This window comes from Stegodyphus dumicola, chromosome 1 (assembly GCF_044657685.1).
Source record: "Stegodyphus dumicola isolate Sdum_Otavi_A_Nest chromosome 1, ASM4465768v1".
Taxonomy (NCBI): domain Eukaryota; kingdom Metazoa; phylum Arthropoda; class Arachnida; order Araneae; family Eresidae; genus Stegodyphus; species Stegodyphus dumicola.
Window position 1 is genome coordinate 50,236,282 of NC_140768.1, and position 14,799 is coordinate 50,251,080.

Genomic DNA, 14,799 nt, shown 5'->3' on the forward strand with positions numbered 1-14,799 from the left:
TGCAGACTGTAAAAAAAAAAAAAAAAAAAAAAAAAAAAGTGAGGTGCACAACTAAATGTTATAGCAGTCCCAATATACAGCATTTCAACACACGTACACACAGATGTGACGAAAAAATCCCCTTTTAATCCATTTTACAATCTGTTTTGGGGAAAAGTGTCCTTAATTCCGTTCGTACGTGTAGACGTTACACAAAATAATGCCCCGAATGGGTTCGAGAACTGCCAGAGTTGCAGTGAAAAAATGCCCTTTATTCTGTCCGTACGTGAGGCGTTACCTAAAACAATCATCTGAATGGGTTCGGGAAATGCCAAAATGGATTTGTGCTGAAATATGGTACTCGAAGATTTTCGAGATTACAATACTTCGTACAAGGAAACAACAACAATTTAGCTAAAATTCCGTTCAAAATTGCGGAGCCCTTCTTTGCACACTATAATTATTTACAAAGGCAGAAATTTCTCTCATATTTCTTCATATGTTTCACAAAAAGAAACCTCTCATCTGCTTTACAGAATTCATGGATAGAGAAATATGGATCATTGGTATCAAAATAAAAGAGTATTTGCAAAACTGAAAATTCTAATAGATGCCTAAAGTCATAGTAGATCTTGATAAGAAATAAGGACATCAGTACAAAACAAAAAAATTCACTTAAGATAAAAATATCAGAACTTATGCAAAGAGATGGAAATCAGATGTAGAACGTAAATTTGGCAGACTTCCAAGAAAAGCTTTGCCACTCTACCCAGTTTTAAAGGAATCGGGGATCAGGCAATTAGAGATAAAGATAGGTAGACTCGTTTTTAAAACGAAGCAAGCTATCTGAACTTCCTGCTGTTGCCGCTTTTTATTTATCAAAAAGGAAACAGATACAGAGCTCACTTACATTAGAATGCTGTTTTTCTCAGCTAAGTGGGATAGAGTGATTTTTGGATAATGGAATTTTTTAGATGAGATACGAAAACTACTGTCTGTAATTATTGTTAGAAATAATAGTGTCCAGTCATAAAGGTGTTATCATTTTTATCCTAGTTGGCTACCTTTCGAGAAAACGAAAAACTTCTTGACGGTGCTCCAACATAAAGGTACCACCCCTTTATGAAGGTGGTGTTTTACGAATTAACTATTCTTCATGAGGTGCGAACATCTTTATACCAGAGCACCGTTACGAAAGTTTATGTCTTTTGGATGGTGGCCTATTTGCAACAGGCACATTAATGATGTAAGTTGTTATGAAAGCTTGGATTATTTCTATTTTAATGATATAACATGCATGATATTCGTTGTATTTGAAAACGTAGAATATTTTACGATATTCGTTTGAGCATGTCCTGAGGCGCAATCAAATCGTTTCTGTCATTATCACAATATCTTCGAAGTTATTTTTATGCTTATTATATTTAAGCAGGAACGAAATTAATCTGTAATTTTATAGTATGATAGTACAAAATCAATCGCTATTAATGCAGCACGAATGAAACTGGCAAACGCTGCATAAAAAGGGACTGTAATGCGCGGACAAGTCTGACTCGTTATTGTATTGTGCATTTTGGATTCAATAATGCACAAGTCTAACTATTCTGCATAAATGGATAAAACTGAATCTTTTCTACATAAGAGCAACCATAGGCAAAGAAAACGTGCGTCATGCCCTGCTAAATCATGGGCAGAATGGTGGAGAAAACCAAGGTTGAGGATATCATACAGAGGTTTGCAGCAACCAATGCAAGACACACAAAACTGTGACCTGATTTGATTTATATATACTGTGCACACACAAGCACACACCACAAAAGGACAGTTCTATATCTTTCCTTCTACAGAGTTGAATGACGAAAGTTAGCTTGCGTTTTTCATTTCTAGAAGCCCACCAGCGGCCGAGCGGCAAAGTCGCTGAACACTGGTAGTTCGGTCCGAGGTTCGAATCCCGCGAACGGGCTGGCTGCATGGGCGTTTTCGTGGTTTTCCCCATGTGTAACGTGTATACGAGCCAGTTTCCCTTAGAAAGTCTTCCACGAAGGTATCCCTCCCCTTAGGCAGATAGCCCTCGAGTCTTTGTCATAATCACACACACACACATTTCTAGAAAGCGCGACTTAGGATATATAATAGGTTTATGTATTGCATTATTATAACATAGATATTCTGACACAAAATTGAACTTTTTCTCTAGTGACGTATCGATTTTTTCCGTATTTCGATTTTAAGACACAAATCAAGCCTAAATATTAAATTTTGTAAAAGTTGGGGAGAAACTTAACCAGAAATTAAAAAATTCATCTTATGCACGTTTTCATTTTGCCCTAAGAATAATTATTTCACTTGGCGAAATTCTTAACTTGCTTTATTTTCCCTTTCATTGTGCACGAGCGGGAAAGTAAGGTGCATTGTTAATTCTTCCAAATAATTTTCTATATGTTATATTTTTTAATTATGGTTTTTATTTTTAGATCCGTAAATCCCATTTAGCGTTATTATTGCTTAAAATAAAGATGCCAAATTTCAAAACATGCCAATACGTAAATTCATATATATCTTAGGAAATTTTGAATAAAATGTTCAAATTTTTGGCACGTATGCTTTAAATTCGTCTACCTTAAGATGATAACGAAATTTTATAGGTTATGATTCAAAACTGTTTTCGAAAAATTTATAAAAATAACTAAAATATAAAAATTTTTAAAATAAATTAAAAAATAACTGCGAATTTTATTTCGATTGAACCTAAATTTCGAACTGTGAAAGATGGAATAAAGTAAGTTTAATATAAAAAGATATATTAACAAATATATACGAAACTTAATTAACATTGAGGAGCTAACATTTTGAGAGCTAATTTTTTAAAAACTACTCGTACGATTTTTGTAAAAATCTAGCACTTTTGCATAAGTTGAATCGTAGAATCGATATATGGAAAAAAATTGATATGTCATCTCAGAAAAGTTTCGATTTCTTCTCAAAATACATATTTTAGAAGAAATAGTTTCAACATTGCTGTATATAAATCTAATATATATCCTAATTCTCGCTTTAGAGACATGAAAAAGGCAAGTTAAATTTCTTCAATCGGTAGAGTAGAACAGGAGATATAGAACTGTCTTACATTTTTCCTTTCTTTACTTTTTTTTGTACACTTTGTACAGCAATAAGGCTGCGTCGTATAACGGAAAACTGAAAGCAAAGAGAAATTACTACTGGGCCTTCCGAATAAATAATGCGGTTATTTTTCAATTGAAATTCAGAGAGGCACGGAAGAAACTACCTGTATCAGCTTGCTGTAGAAACAAAGAGCGACTCTACCTTGTTCTTATTTCTAGTGCAAGGTTTGAAGACTGCAGTTCAATTTTAACAGCTAAGGTGCATATGTGGAATATTCTGCTTTAAGATTTTAATTAAATAATTATTACCAGGAATATTAATGCAGTAAATAATGACCGGACAAGTAAGTTATAAGCCAGTGTCAACTTTGGTTCCAGAAACTTCGATCCGGAAACTACAATCTAGAAGCAGAGCCTCTTGCTGAAAGATCTGCAGAGCTCAACAAGAAAGTTCTGAAAACTCTGGAGGGGGAATACAATCTTTTTGTCACTATCAAAAACTAGCAGGGAAGAAAGAAGAGTATATTTTGTATTAAAAAGAATTTTGTTCATCTTAATTTTGACACATAAAAGAAATATTAAAAAACTGGATTTGTGGGATGACCCATAAAATCATGTTTCAAAGCAAGGGAATATTTAAAATTGAATTGAAATTAATTCCGGGAGTTTCAAACCACAACTTTATTCGCACTTACATCCCGTCAGGATAAAAATAATAATCAATGTAAACTGAGAAAAATAGACGACATTGACTATCATTTTATGAAACAATTACAACAAACAGTTCCAACATATCAAAAATTCTAATTATATTTCATTTTATTTGCCATCTTTGTTTTAATCGTCATGAATAAAATCTGTGAACTTACTAATAGAATAACGATTAGATAGATAGATAATGTAAAGAAAGTTTATTTAAAACCTTTTTTTATAAGCTTTACTCTACTTGAAGAAAAGTATTCAGGGCGTCATCAACAAGCTCTCTTCTCAAATTGCACTCTTGACATACCTTTTTGGAAGTATGTATATTGGACAGTAACTTTTTTCCGTGTTCATTGTATGGAAAATGAAGTAAAATGACAGACAAACATCAAACCGATGTTGCTAAATTTCAGATGAATGTATTGAAAATGGCATTCGCAGTTGCTGCCCCGCCCATCAAATGAGATATTGAAGTACATTTAAATTTATAAATCGAGCTGGATGTTCACTTTATAAAAGATAATCTCACATTTTCGCTTAATAAATATCCTTCGAGTTAAAAAGCTAAAACGGTTTTATAAAAGGTAATAACAATAGAGTTTACATTTTATTCGCTGATAATTATGAAATTTTTTATATCTCCTGCGGAATATTTTTATGGGACATTTCGATCATTTCTGTGCCATGCGAGTCAGAAGTTCAGTCAGAAGTACAGTTGGTTTGGTTTATATGATTACGGCAAAGGCCTCGAGAGCTATTTCCCTAAGGAGAGGGATGGTTCGTGAAGGACTTTCTAAGGGGAGCTAGCTCGTATTCCCGTTACACATGGGGAAAACCACGAAAATGCCCATGCAGTTAGTCCGTTGGCAAGAAATCGAATCCAGGTCAAACTATCTGTGGTTAGAGATTTTACCGCTCAGTCGCTGATTTGCCTATCAGAAATACGAAATGGTTTGCTCTAGAAGACTGAACCCTTCTGATGAATATATTTATAATTTGTACAATAAAATCAAAATAAAATATTTTGAATACTTTAGTTGCGTATTGTTTTTCTCTAGACTCAAAATCATGTTTAATAAAGAAAGAACTATTTATTTTTACTTTTTAAATACTTCAAGAAAAGAAAATTTAATTATAAAAAAGAAGAAAGAATGCAAAAAGAAGTAGAAAAGGAAAGACCGAATTGGAAAGACACGCACCTAGGAGGTATGGTGTTATTTTCCGAAATTGCACTAAAAACTGAGTGAGGAAACAACAGGGACTTAGTGACTGAAAAGCATTAATGTATGGGGGCGATTAATGAAAAGGAAGGAGTTGCTATTCAAGCGTAATGTGAAAGATTCCTTAAAAGATACAATCTCAAATTACAAAATGAGAATTTGCCCATTCTCAATGGCAACCATCTGAATGAAGAGGAAGCATTTCATTTTACATGAAACTACTGTTAAACTACTAAAAATAAAAATGTTGTTTACCTTTCTGGATGCAAAAATAATGCTCCTGAAAAACTTGTAACATAAAATCGAGCATGAATTCACTGATAAGAAAAGTTTGTTTTACTGGTCAGTACCTCTCATTAAGGTTTGTAAAAAGAATTTCCAATCACTATGTTTGTAATAATTATTTTATGGTTCTTTCTTGTTAAAGTAGCCATCGTGAAGTCAAACTAGGCAAATTTAATCGCGCAATTTGTGAAATGCAAATTTCAAATGTTCTAAAAATGTACGCGGTGGCTCCTTTAACAAGGAAATTCCCATTTAAATTTAAAATACTGTTTTTGATGAAGAATTTTTAAAATTCTCACCTCAGCTCGAATGATGAGTTAGATGCCTACTTTACATTTCAATTCTTCGAACATAATTTCAAGTAAAATGAAACCTTAGCTCACGAACTAAATTAGATTTTCAAGATAAATCGTAGCTTAAAATATTCATCAACCAAAAAAATTTGCCCCATACAAATTAATGTAAAAAGAATCCGTTGCCGGATTCTAATTGATTGCCTATTGGTGAATACGTTGCATTTAAATTCGTAATGCAAAACCAACAGAATTCATTAAACGTAACACATGCATAATATACTGCCCAAAATTGAAAATGCAACACCGTGAAGATTCGCCGCATAAATGTGCAAATTTCGAGGAATACGTAGTGGAACAAGTCATGCAAATTTTAAAAGATGAAATTTGATCACGTGATTATTGTGCGAGATAAAAGGGAAGGAAACGGCGAACACTACTCTCTGCTGCTTAGGGTTTGGTTTGGTAGATTATGTCAAAGCATACTAGGGCTATCTGCCTAAGGGAAAGGATGCCTTACCTTGGAGGAATTTCTAAGGAAAAGTAGCTTGTATACTCGTTATACATAGGGGAAAACACGAAAACGCCCATGCAGCCAGCCAGTTTCCTGGAATATAACCCAGGTCGGAATTACCAGTGTTCATCGATTTTAGCATTCGGCCGCCGGTGGGTTCTGCTGATTAAGAATGCAGAACTTCGAGAAGTTCAACGCCCCAGAAGACACGCGCGAATGAACAGAAGCCTGGACGACGGCACCATAAGCAGCTGATTACAGAATGCAGAACTTCGAGAAGTTCAACGCTCCAGATGACGCGCAAATGAACAGAAGCCTCGACGACGGCACCATAAGCAGTTCCGGCAAACGAACGATTTTACGAGACCGTAGGCTTATTTATGGCTGGTCAAACCGTAGGCTTACTTATGGCTGGTTACTCTTACTGTCGTATCGGCGATAAAACGCACGTAGATGCATCCGCTGCGAATAGAATTTGAATAATATAATGAAGAATTTTGTAAGAAATGTAGACGTACATTTAGGCGCCATGGGCTTAAGGTTGGAAACCCCTGATCTACACGAACACAGACCGCTAAGATGAAAATTGGTGGCGGTCCCACAATCGATTACTATGGGCATCTTGCTGAATGGCACAATGTGGTATTCAGCTACTAGTCTCGGTTATGTTCGTCTGATGACTGTCACCGGTTAAGGGTCTGGATATAGAGTCAATCTGATTACTATTGCTGAAAACACAGCGCTCGTGAAACGACGGTCAGCTACGTCCCAGATATTCTGGATCGGCGAAAGATCAGAGGACACCGCAGGCTAAGGAAACAGTGGGACATGCTGAAAGCTTGTTCGCTACTGCATGCCGTGTGCGGTGTCGCAGTGTTTAGCTAGAAAATACTGTTTTGTAGCAACTTGAGGTAAAGTAGCATAACCGGCTGCAGAACCTCATCAACATACTGTCGTGCCGTCAATGTGCCTCTGATACGTAACAGTGGTGACCTGTTTTCATTACTGATGACACCCCAAACTGTTATGCGTTATGTCTTGGTCACCTCAGGTGTGCAACTATTGTGAGTTTTAACCTGTTCACTCTGGATTCGCCTAAAAGGCCATTCACGGTTTTAAAATCATTAGGGGGCTACTGCATCTCGCCCGGGGGTGTAACAAGTGAATCAATAGTGCAGTCAGTCTGTGGCAAAGTCAAGTTGTACTCCTGAACCTTAGCGAAAAAGGAAATTAGTTCCTAGAAGTAATCATTAGTCCTCCAGTAATCTGGTTCAAGTTCAAATTTATAAGTAAAGCATTCGTTCTAGATAGTAGCGTAAGGTTTGCTGAGAGAATTTTTGTAGTAGCATTAGCAGCTAATCAGAAGTTTGCACCGCAGTGGTACAAACTCTTTATAGCATTAGCATCAACTACATTTTGCAATATCGTTTGTTTCCGGCTTACTTATTCATATTTTGAGACATTGCTTCCATCCAAGAAATCTTTCGTTTCCAAATTTGTTCTAATCAAAGATATCGACTGTATTTAACACGCTTATTCACATGTACCAGACTGATTAATTCAGGTTGAATTATATGGTACTCAACAGGAAACTTTTGCACACTTCAACGAGATAATTTAAAACAGACCTTTGTTAAGATTTTTTCTACAGAGTGCATAAAAAATTTAGAATTATAGTAGTCTTCAGTTTTTTTCCTCTAGCAAGAGTTCTAATCTACTGTAATCTTTTATGTCCTATGATAATCAGAAAATAGTTAGGAATATGTGCATAGGAAAGTTTCTCACTCACCTATAACACAGAATGGACTCCTGAGGAACCTGAGACGGCCCAACCATCCCTGGTACCTGGATCTGCAGCCTGCCGACCACAGACGGAGGAAGAATTCGAATGTGAACCAGACCACCATCACTATCTCCTACGAGAAGAAAAATAAGACCAGGAAAATTACAATTTGAATTTAACTGTTAATATCAGGAATCGCTTTTGCAGTATAAACCAATTGTTATTCATAAGCAAAGGAATGTGATTCTTTCTAGCACAAATTAGCATATCTCATCACATTTACACGAATGCATGGTGGGAAGAAAAGTAAGTAAATTTTCTTATCAGCAGAATATGCAACGCGGCAATGAAACTAGAAGAGTAAAGAAGAATCTGATGTTTATATTTTAAATTTTATATCTCTGTTAAACATTTTTTTATTTTGTATAACTTTTATTTTGTATAACTTTTATTTTGTATAACTTTTATTTTGTATAACTTTATTTTGTATAACTTAAATTAACTGTCTTTCAAATAATAACAATTATGCATTTATTCTTAAATAGGAAACGAATTTTGTACATAAATTTAGTGTACCTTCAAATACAGTCTTTCTTAGACTCGGATTAGAGATATCCAAAATGCTACGTAGGCACGAAGTGGTCAACCTAAAATCATTAAGTATTATAATGAGACCTACACGACTGGCTCATAATGATGTAGGTGAACAAACTCCTTGAATCACGATTTCCTGCTTAACCCACACAAGCTGATTATTAGGCTAAGATATATTGTGACATATCTTTCCACTTAGTCGCGTAGCTCGCTCCTTTCAGATGGTTATGTAGATTTTTGAGATGAGCGTAGGGTATAAGTAAGTTAATTGAAACCGAAACGTTGCTTGTTGCATGCAGTTGTCTGATATCGGAGCCTGTCTGAAGCTGGATGCTAATAAATTGGATGCTATTTGAAGAACGTCAGCAAAGTCTGGGCCTAGGTATGATGAAGCAAGCTGATGGATGGAACCTTTCGAAAGAAACAGCTGCTTATTACTGATGTTTAATTCTGGCTGAAGCAGATGATTCTGGAGAAGTCCTGTCCAAATCTATAAGCTAACCCTGAAGAATTTTAGCACGTTAAAATCATAATTGTGGTTCTTCTTAGAGTAAAGCTGAAGCATGAATTCTTATCATAGCCAAGTGGACTATTATCTATATGTTTCTGGTAATTCTCAAGTGGAGACTCATTAAAGTTTAAGTTAAATGCTACTGGGGTTTTGTCTGCATAAAGGAATCATCTGCATCTCGATAACTCGGGACAGGAAAGCAGTGGAACCTAAAAATTAGAATCCATAGAGCTAGATGTGGTAGTTACAACAACTCAGACACTTCCAAATTTAACAGCTAAGTTGCCATAATAGTATAATATATGGGGACAACTCTTATAGTTCCTTCATCATAAAGTAAGAATTTCAGTCTCCTCTCTATTACTACCCAACAGCAAAATAAAATAAAGACTACATGTACTTTCAAACTGCGCTGCAAAATTTATTTATTTGTAGCCACAAGTAATTCTTCAGTTTATTAGTTGCCGTTAACAATGAATCCAAATTACTTTTAACAAATACGAACAAAAAGTATAAGGTATTTCTCCCGCTTTCCTAGCGTGCCTTCGTGGTGTAGTGGTTCTGCACGCTGGTCCGGTATTCCAGAGGTGCGTGGTTCGATTCCCGGCGAAGGCGATTGCTCATTTTTTATGTTCCCTGCTTTCAAAAAATACCTAATGTCTCTACAAAGTATACGAATAATATAATTAACTCGTACCTTGGAAATAAAACCGTTTTGATTATCATTTCGTTGTAAGGGTTCGGTATGTAGTACTCCTCATTACGTTTTTCCTCGTATATTCACAGGAATTGCAGCAAAGTTTCACTGAATTTGTATATCACCTGAGGAATTGTACGGGGATTTAGCGAAGATTTAAATTTTCAGGTATACCTAGCGAAGAAATCAGCAAGGAAATGGCTGGGTTGTTCATACAATATTTCCATACCTTTAAGATGTTTCAGTTACTCGTCCTCTTAACATATTTGAGGCTTGATAACGTGGGTCACTAAAACAGCACAACTATAATAAATTCTACGCTGTGTTCTGAAATGACGAGAAACAGTAATCTAACGTTTAAACTGTCAAAAAAATTGACATTTCCGACCTCATTCGTGGCGGAATTTTTAAATGAGTAAATCCACTTCTTTTTTTTTTGAAAACATGTATCGTTTATTTTCAAAAAGATGTGTCTGATTTTAATTGGTAATTTAAATATTTTCTGATACTGATATTTGGATTCAAATAGCACGTAGAATACGTAAATCAATAAAAATAATGTTAATTTAAAAGAAAATAAAAATAATATCATGTTAAATTATGTTAAGTGAGTAGGGTTCCTCTCTGTATTTGATTTAAGTTCTTCAACCCTGCTAAGATAGACAACAACTGACAAAGCTGAACTTAATACTTAAATTACACTTCTCGCAAGACGTTTTATACACTTAATCGCTATAAATACTAAAAACACGAAAACATAATATAAAGCATAGATTTAAAAGACCCGTACAGTGTAACTGAAAGATATCAGTCAAAATGTTCTCTTTAAAACGCCAGCCAAAATATTGATGAGTTTAGCTGGATTATGCCAGTTTTGAATGCGAAGATTTTTCAGCCTCATTCTATACTAAATTAACAATATCGGCGTATAAAGGAAGTTGCAGAAACGCACTAAAACTCATTATCAGCATACTAAAACTTTCAGTATGAAACAAAAGTGTATTGCCGAATTAGAAAAGAGCAAACGAGCCGAAGGGAAATCTCTTCAAGAAACAGTAAATGATAGGATACATTATTTATAGCAAGCAATACTGGCTTAAATAAATTAGCTTATTCAACCAATTGCTTCTTTTCAGTGATAATTTCCTGCCATTTCCTTCAAATACTTCCATAGCAAAAGAGATACCCACGTAATTATTGCCTTTCTTTTGCTTAAAATTTTGTCGTTTATGTGCATGTGACAATCATAGAACATGTTAAGACTTTGTGTCCGAAAAGTTTCGCCGACCTTGCTTCCTATACGGGGAAAAGTTACAAATATTCAATACGCCGGTAAAGAGGCTGCTAAATGCTTATTTATCGGTAGCACATCGTCACCTTTGTTCACGTAGGTAATACTTCTGCGCCTCAACAACGCACTATCCCAAATTTAAAGGCAAAGAAACACTGCATATACAGAGTCCAAAAGAATATTTTGCCCTTTCATTTCAGAAGTAGTAGTTATTGGCTTTACACGTTAATTCCCTTAAAGTAAAGTGGGAATGCTTGATTGAATTAAAGTGATTGTACCGCAGTTAATATAAAATTAGAAAAATTATGGAATATAATTCTGAACGAAATGATACAGTAGGAAATGGCTTATTTCTAAGTTGTATAACATCTTTCATTTGCTATCAATCAATATCCTCAAACACACTAACGTACAAGATTTACCTGCCATATGTCATCGAATGTAAACAACTCACAAAATAGATCGCTTTCACACAAACATGGTTAAAGAAAAAAAAAGCATTTAATATGTAATCTCAATCAGTACTTTAAATAAGTACAAATGTTAAAATACTATTATATTAATAAAGTTATAAGGTATTTTCTCCCTCCTTTCTAGCATGCCTTCGTGGTGTAACGGTAAACACACTCGGCGCGCATTTGAGAGGTCCAGGTTCATGTCCTGGCGAGGACATTGCTCACTTTTCATTTCTCTTGTTTAAAAAAATAACTTAATTATTCTACAGTGGCGCATGAGCTGAATGGTGAATAATGATTATTTGCCACCAGGATTTGGCAAATGGGTCCCCTAATCCTCAGTCGCCCTTTAAAAGGGGGAGCACAGAAGATATTTTCTCCCTCTTTTCTAGCATGCCTTCGTGGTGTAACGGTAAGCACACTAGGCGCGTATTCTAGAGGTTCAGGTTCGAGTCTCGGCGAGAACATTGTTTACTTTTTCACTTCTCCTGCTTAAAAAAATAACCCAATGTCTCTACAAAGTATCAATATATTAATAAAGTACTGCAAATGCAAATAATATTCAAGCCTATTTTTTATTTCAATTGTTAACTGGTTTTAATTTCGCAACGTATTACGATTTCGAATGTACTAATCTTAGAAAAAAATCTTCTCACATAAAAAATAAGCAAGCATTTCTTCTCTTCTTTTCAGCGGATCATCACAGTGCTCCCTTTTTTCCACTTGCTGAAAGCGGCAAATTCTCTTTTTCCAGAAGAGCAAATCCTGTCTTCATGGGAATCACTGAATAAAGAACTGTCGCTCACACGTGATGTTTATTATTATTTATTTTTCTAGTTTTTCCTCCCAAAAGAATAAATATTCAACTCTCACTCCTTTGCTGAGCCTTTCTATTTTGGTCTCTCAAGAATTGAAAAAACAGAAAAAAAGGAGGAAACTCCTCATTTATCAAGAGTAGAAGAAAAAAGAAGAATGCTTTTCCTAGAACTGTTCTGACTACTGTACAAAAAACGTTTTTTTTCTATTTTACTTAATAGACTGAGTTTTTTAATGGGTTTAAGAAAGAACTCATCTGATTAATGTTACGAAGAGAAAAATATAATTATATGGGTTAAACAGTGAGTATACGATATATTCTGAAATATCAAATAACATTTTACCTCTCCGAATAAATGTCATTATTTTCAGAACTTGCAATACAATAAGTAATTCCAAAGCAGTTCTCTACAATATAAGAAATATTAATGAAAATATATTAACTTAAACATGTTGTGGAGTCATTAGGTTTTTTTTTAATCGGGAGAAATGAAAAATGTGCAATAAAAATGCTGGGACTCGAACCCTGAACCTCTCGAATACGCGTCGAATATGCTTCCAGTTGCAGCTCGAAGACATGCAGAAAGGAAGAAAATACGTTATAATGTTCTGATATTACGTTTTCCCTTAGATAATTTATTCAGTCATTTAATACTGAAATTGCTTTTATAGTTTATTTAAATTAAACAAGCCTCCATTATTTCTGGAGATAAATTTAACACAATATTTTTATTTCGAAAACGATATTTTAAATATTCTGCTGTAAATATTACTGTAATTTTCAGTTCATTCATTTCAGAAATTTATAAAAAATGTCATTAATGAAGTCATTTTATTAAAAATTTTGAAATACTTGTTTGTTAAATTATGATATTTGAGTCTAATGCTTTTATTCCATAAAACTATATCAATATGATAGTACTATATGGTTTAGGAAGCGAATAGAGGAGTGAAGATTAAATTTCCAAGCGGATTTGTATGGAGCCCATTTCAAAATTTAATAAAGATTCTTAATATGAATTTGTAGAGACATTAGGACATTTCGAAGCAGAAGATATATATGGTCACTTTACTTAAACCTGTTCCGCCAAACTAAGTTAATGGCACTACAGGGTTAGGACTCCGCCTACTATATATTCTATTCGGATTATATGGACTTCACCATGGATTACTATCGTTACATAGCAAAAATTAACTGGAATAACTTCACCCGCATTCTAGATAAGAATATTTTATGAATAATAGCATCACAAGTATCAATGAATCTGAAAATGCCATAAAAGCAGGAGACATGAAAAATGAGCAATGTCCTCGCCGAGACTCGAACCTCGAATACGCGCCAAGTGTGCTGACCATTACACCACGAAGGCATGCCAAGAAGGCGGAAGAAATACCTTATAAATTAAAAACCAAATTCTGTAAACTGTACTTTGAAATAAACATTGTCAAATTTATAACGCAATAACCTAGCTTAGCCAATACAGTTAATTTACCTTGAATGTAAAATTAAAGTTCAGAGTAAAGTTTTCTTTTAACAATTTGGTAACAATCTTTTGCAATTTCAACGAAATTCAAATCAATAGCATTGGGACAAAATTAGTCGAAGCAAAGATTTAATTACATTTGAATGAAGGAAAAATAATAAGAATCGGAAAGCAAGATAAAATAACAGATAATTCAATTTATGATTGAGTTAAGAATCAGATAACGCAGAGCTAGAATAATTTGCAGAAAGATAAATGAAAATCAGATACAAAATTATTTTAAATGCAATGTCATTAAAATATCGTTTACAGAAAGTTAAATATTTCGGAGAAGAATCACTGGAGTCTGTTTTATGGCATGGTTGTGAATGCGGTTTTCAAAGATTTATGAAAGACATTTTGAACAAAATAATGATGAATGTATTTGCAATTTTCTTCGAGTTACACTTTTAGCGTAAATAATTGCAGTGAAATTTTCTAACGTTTCTAAGTCGCTGTTTCATTTACACTTTTAGCTTGCTTCGCCATTTTACTTCATTTATTCAATTCATGCCAGAAGTATTAACGTTTTTGTTTCATTAATCATATTAAGAGTCAAATGAAAGCTTAAGTTAAAATTTATGCATCTCTTGACTTGGAATCTAAACTTGCTATGCATTCTTGGTAGTTTTGTATTGCTCGTGTAGTAGATCTCCAAATATCCAAACTTATGGGACTATAGTTCACGCCATCCGCATAATGGAAATACCAGATAACTTAATTGTCTATTTTTTACCCTGCAGGTCAAATATGTTTTCACAATATTGTAAAAAGAAAATATTTTCCATTCATCGCGTTGTACATAGTCACGATTATGCATTTTACTTTCATAAAAAAATTAAAACCACTTTTTTTCAGGATGGGAAAAAGTGTTTTTTAATTCAATGGCTGGACAATTGCTTGCATTCGTCTAGAATGAACCAATCCATTAGCATTTCACGCAAAGCGTTTCTAGGGTACTATATGGGGCGACACACGCAAAAAGAGAGGTAAAAAAGTATAAACGTGCATGAT

General features: G+C 34.3%; 1 protein-coding gene across 6 annotated transcripts in view; it reads right to left on the bottom strand.

Moving 5' to 3' along the window:
* The window catches only part of LOC118195250 (potassium voltage-gated channel subfamily KQT member 1-like), a 383,599-nt gene that overhangs the window by 80,371 nt on the left and 288,429 nt on the right, over positions 1 to 14,799 (bottom strand). For all 6 annotated transcript variants that reach the window (XM_085814315.1, XM_085814313.1, XM_085814323.1 and 3 more), the window contains exon 3: positions 7,905 to 8,031. In XM_085814315.1, the coding sequence (XP_085670441.1) occupies positions 7,905 to 8,031 (127 nt within the window). The remainder of the gene's footprint in view (positions 1 to 7,904; positions 8,032 to 14,799) is intronic.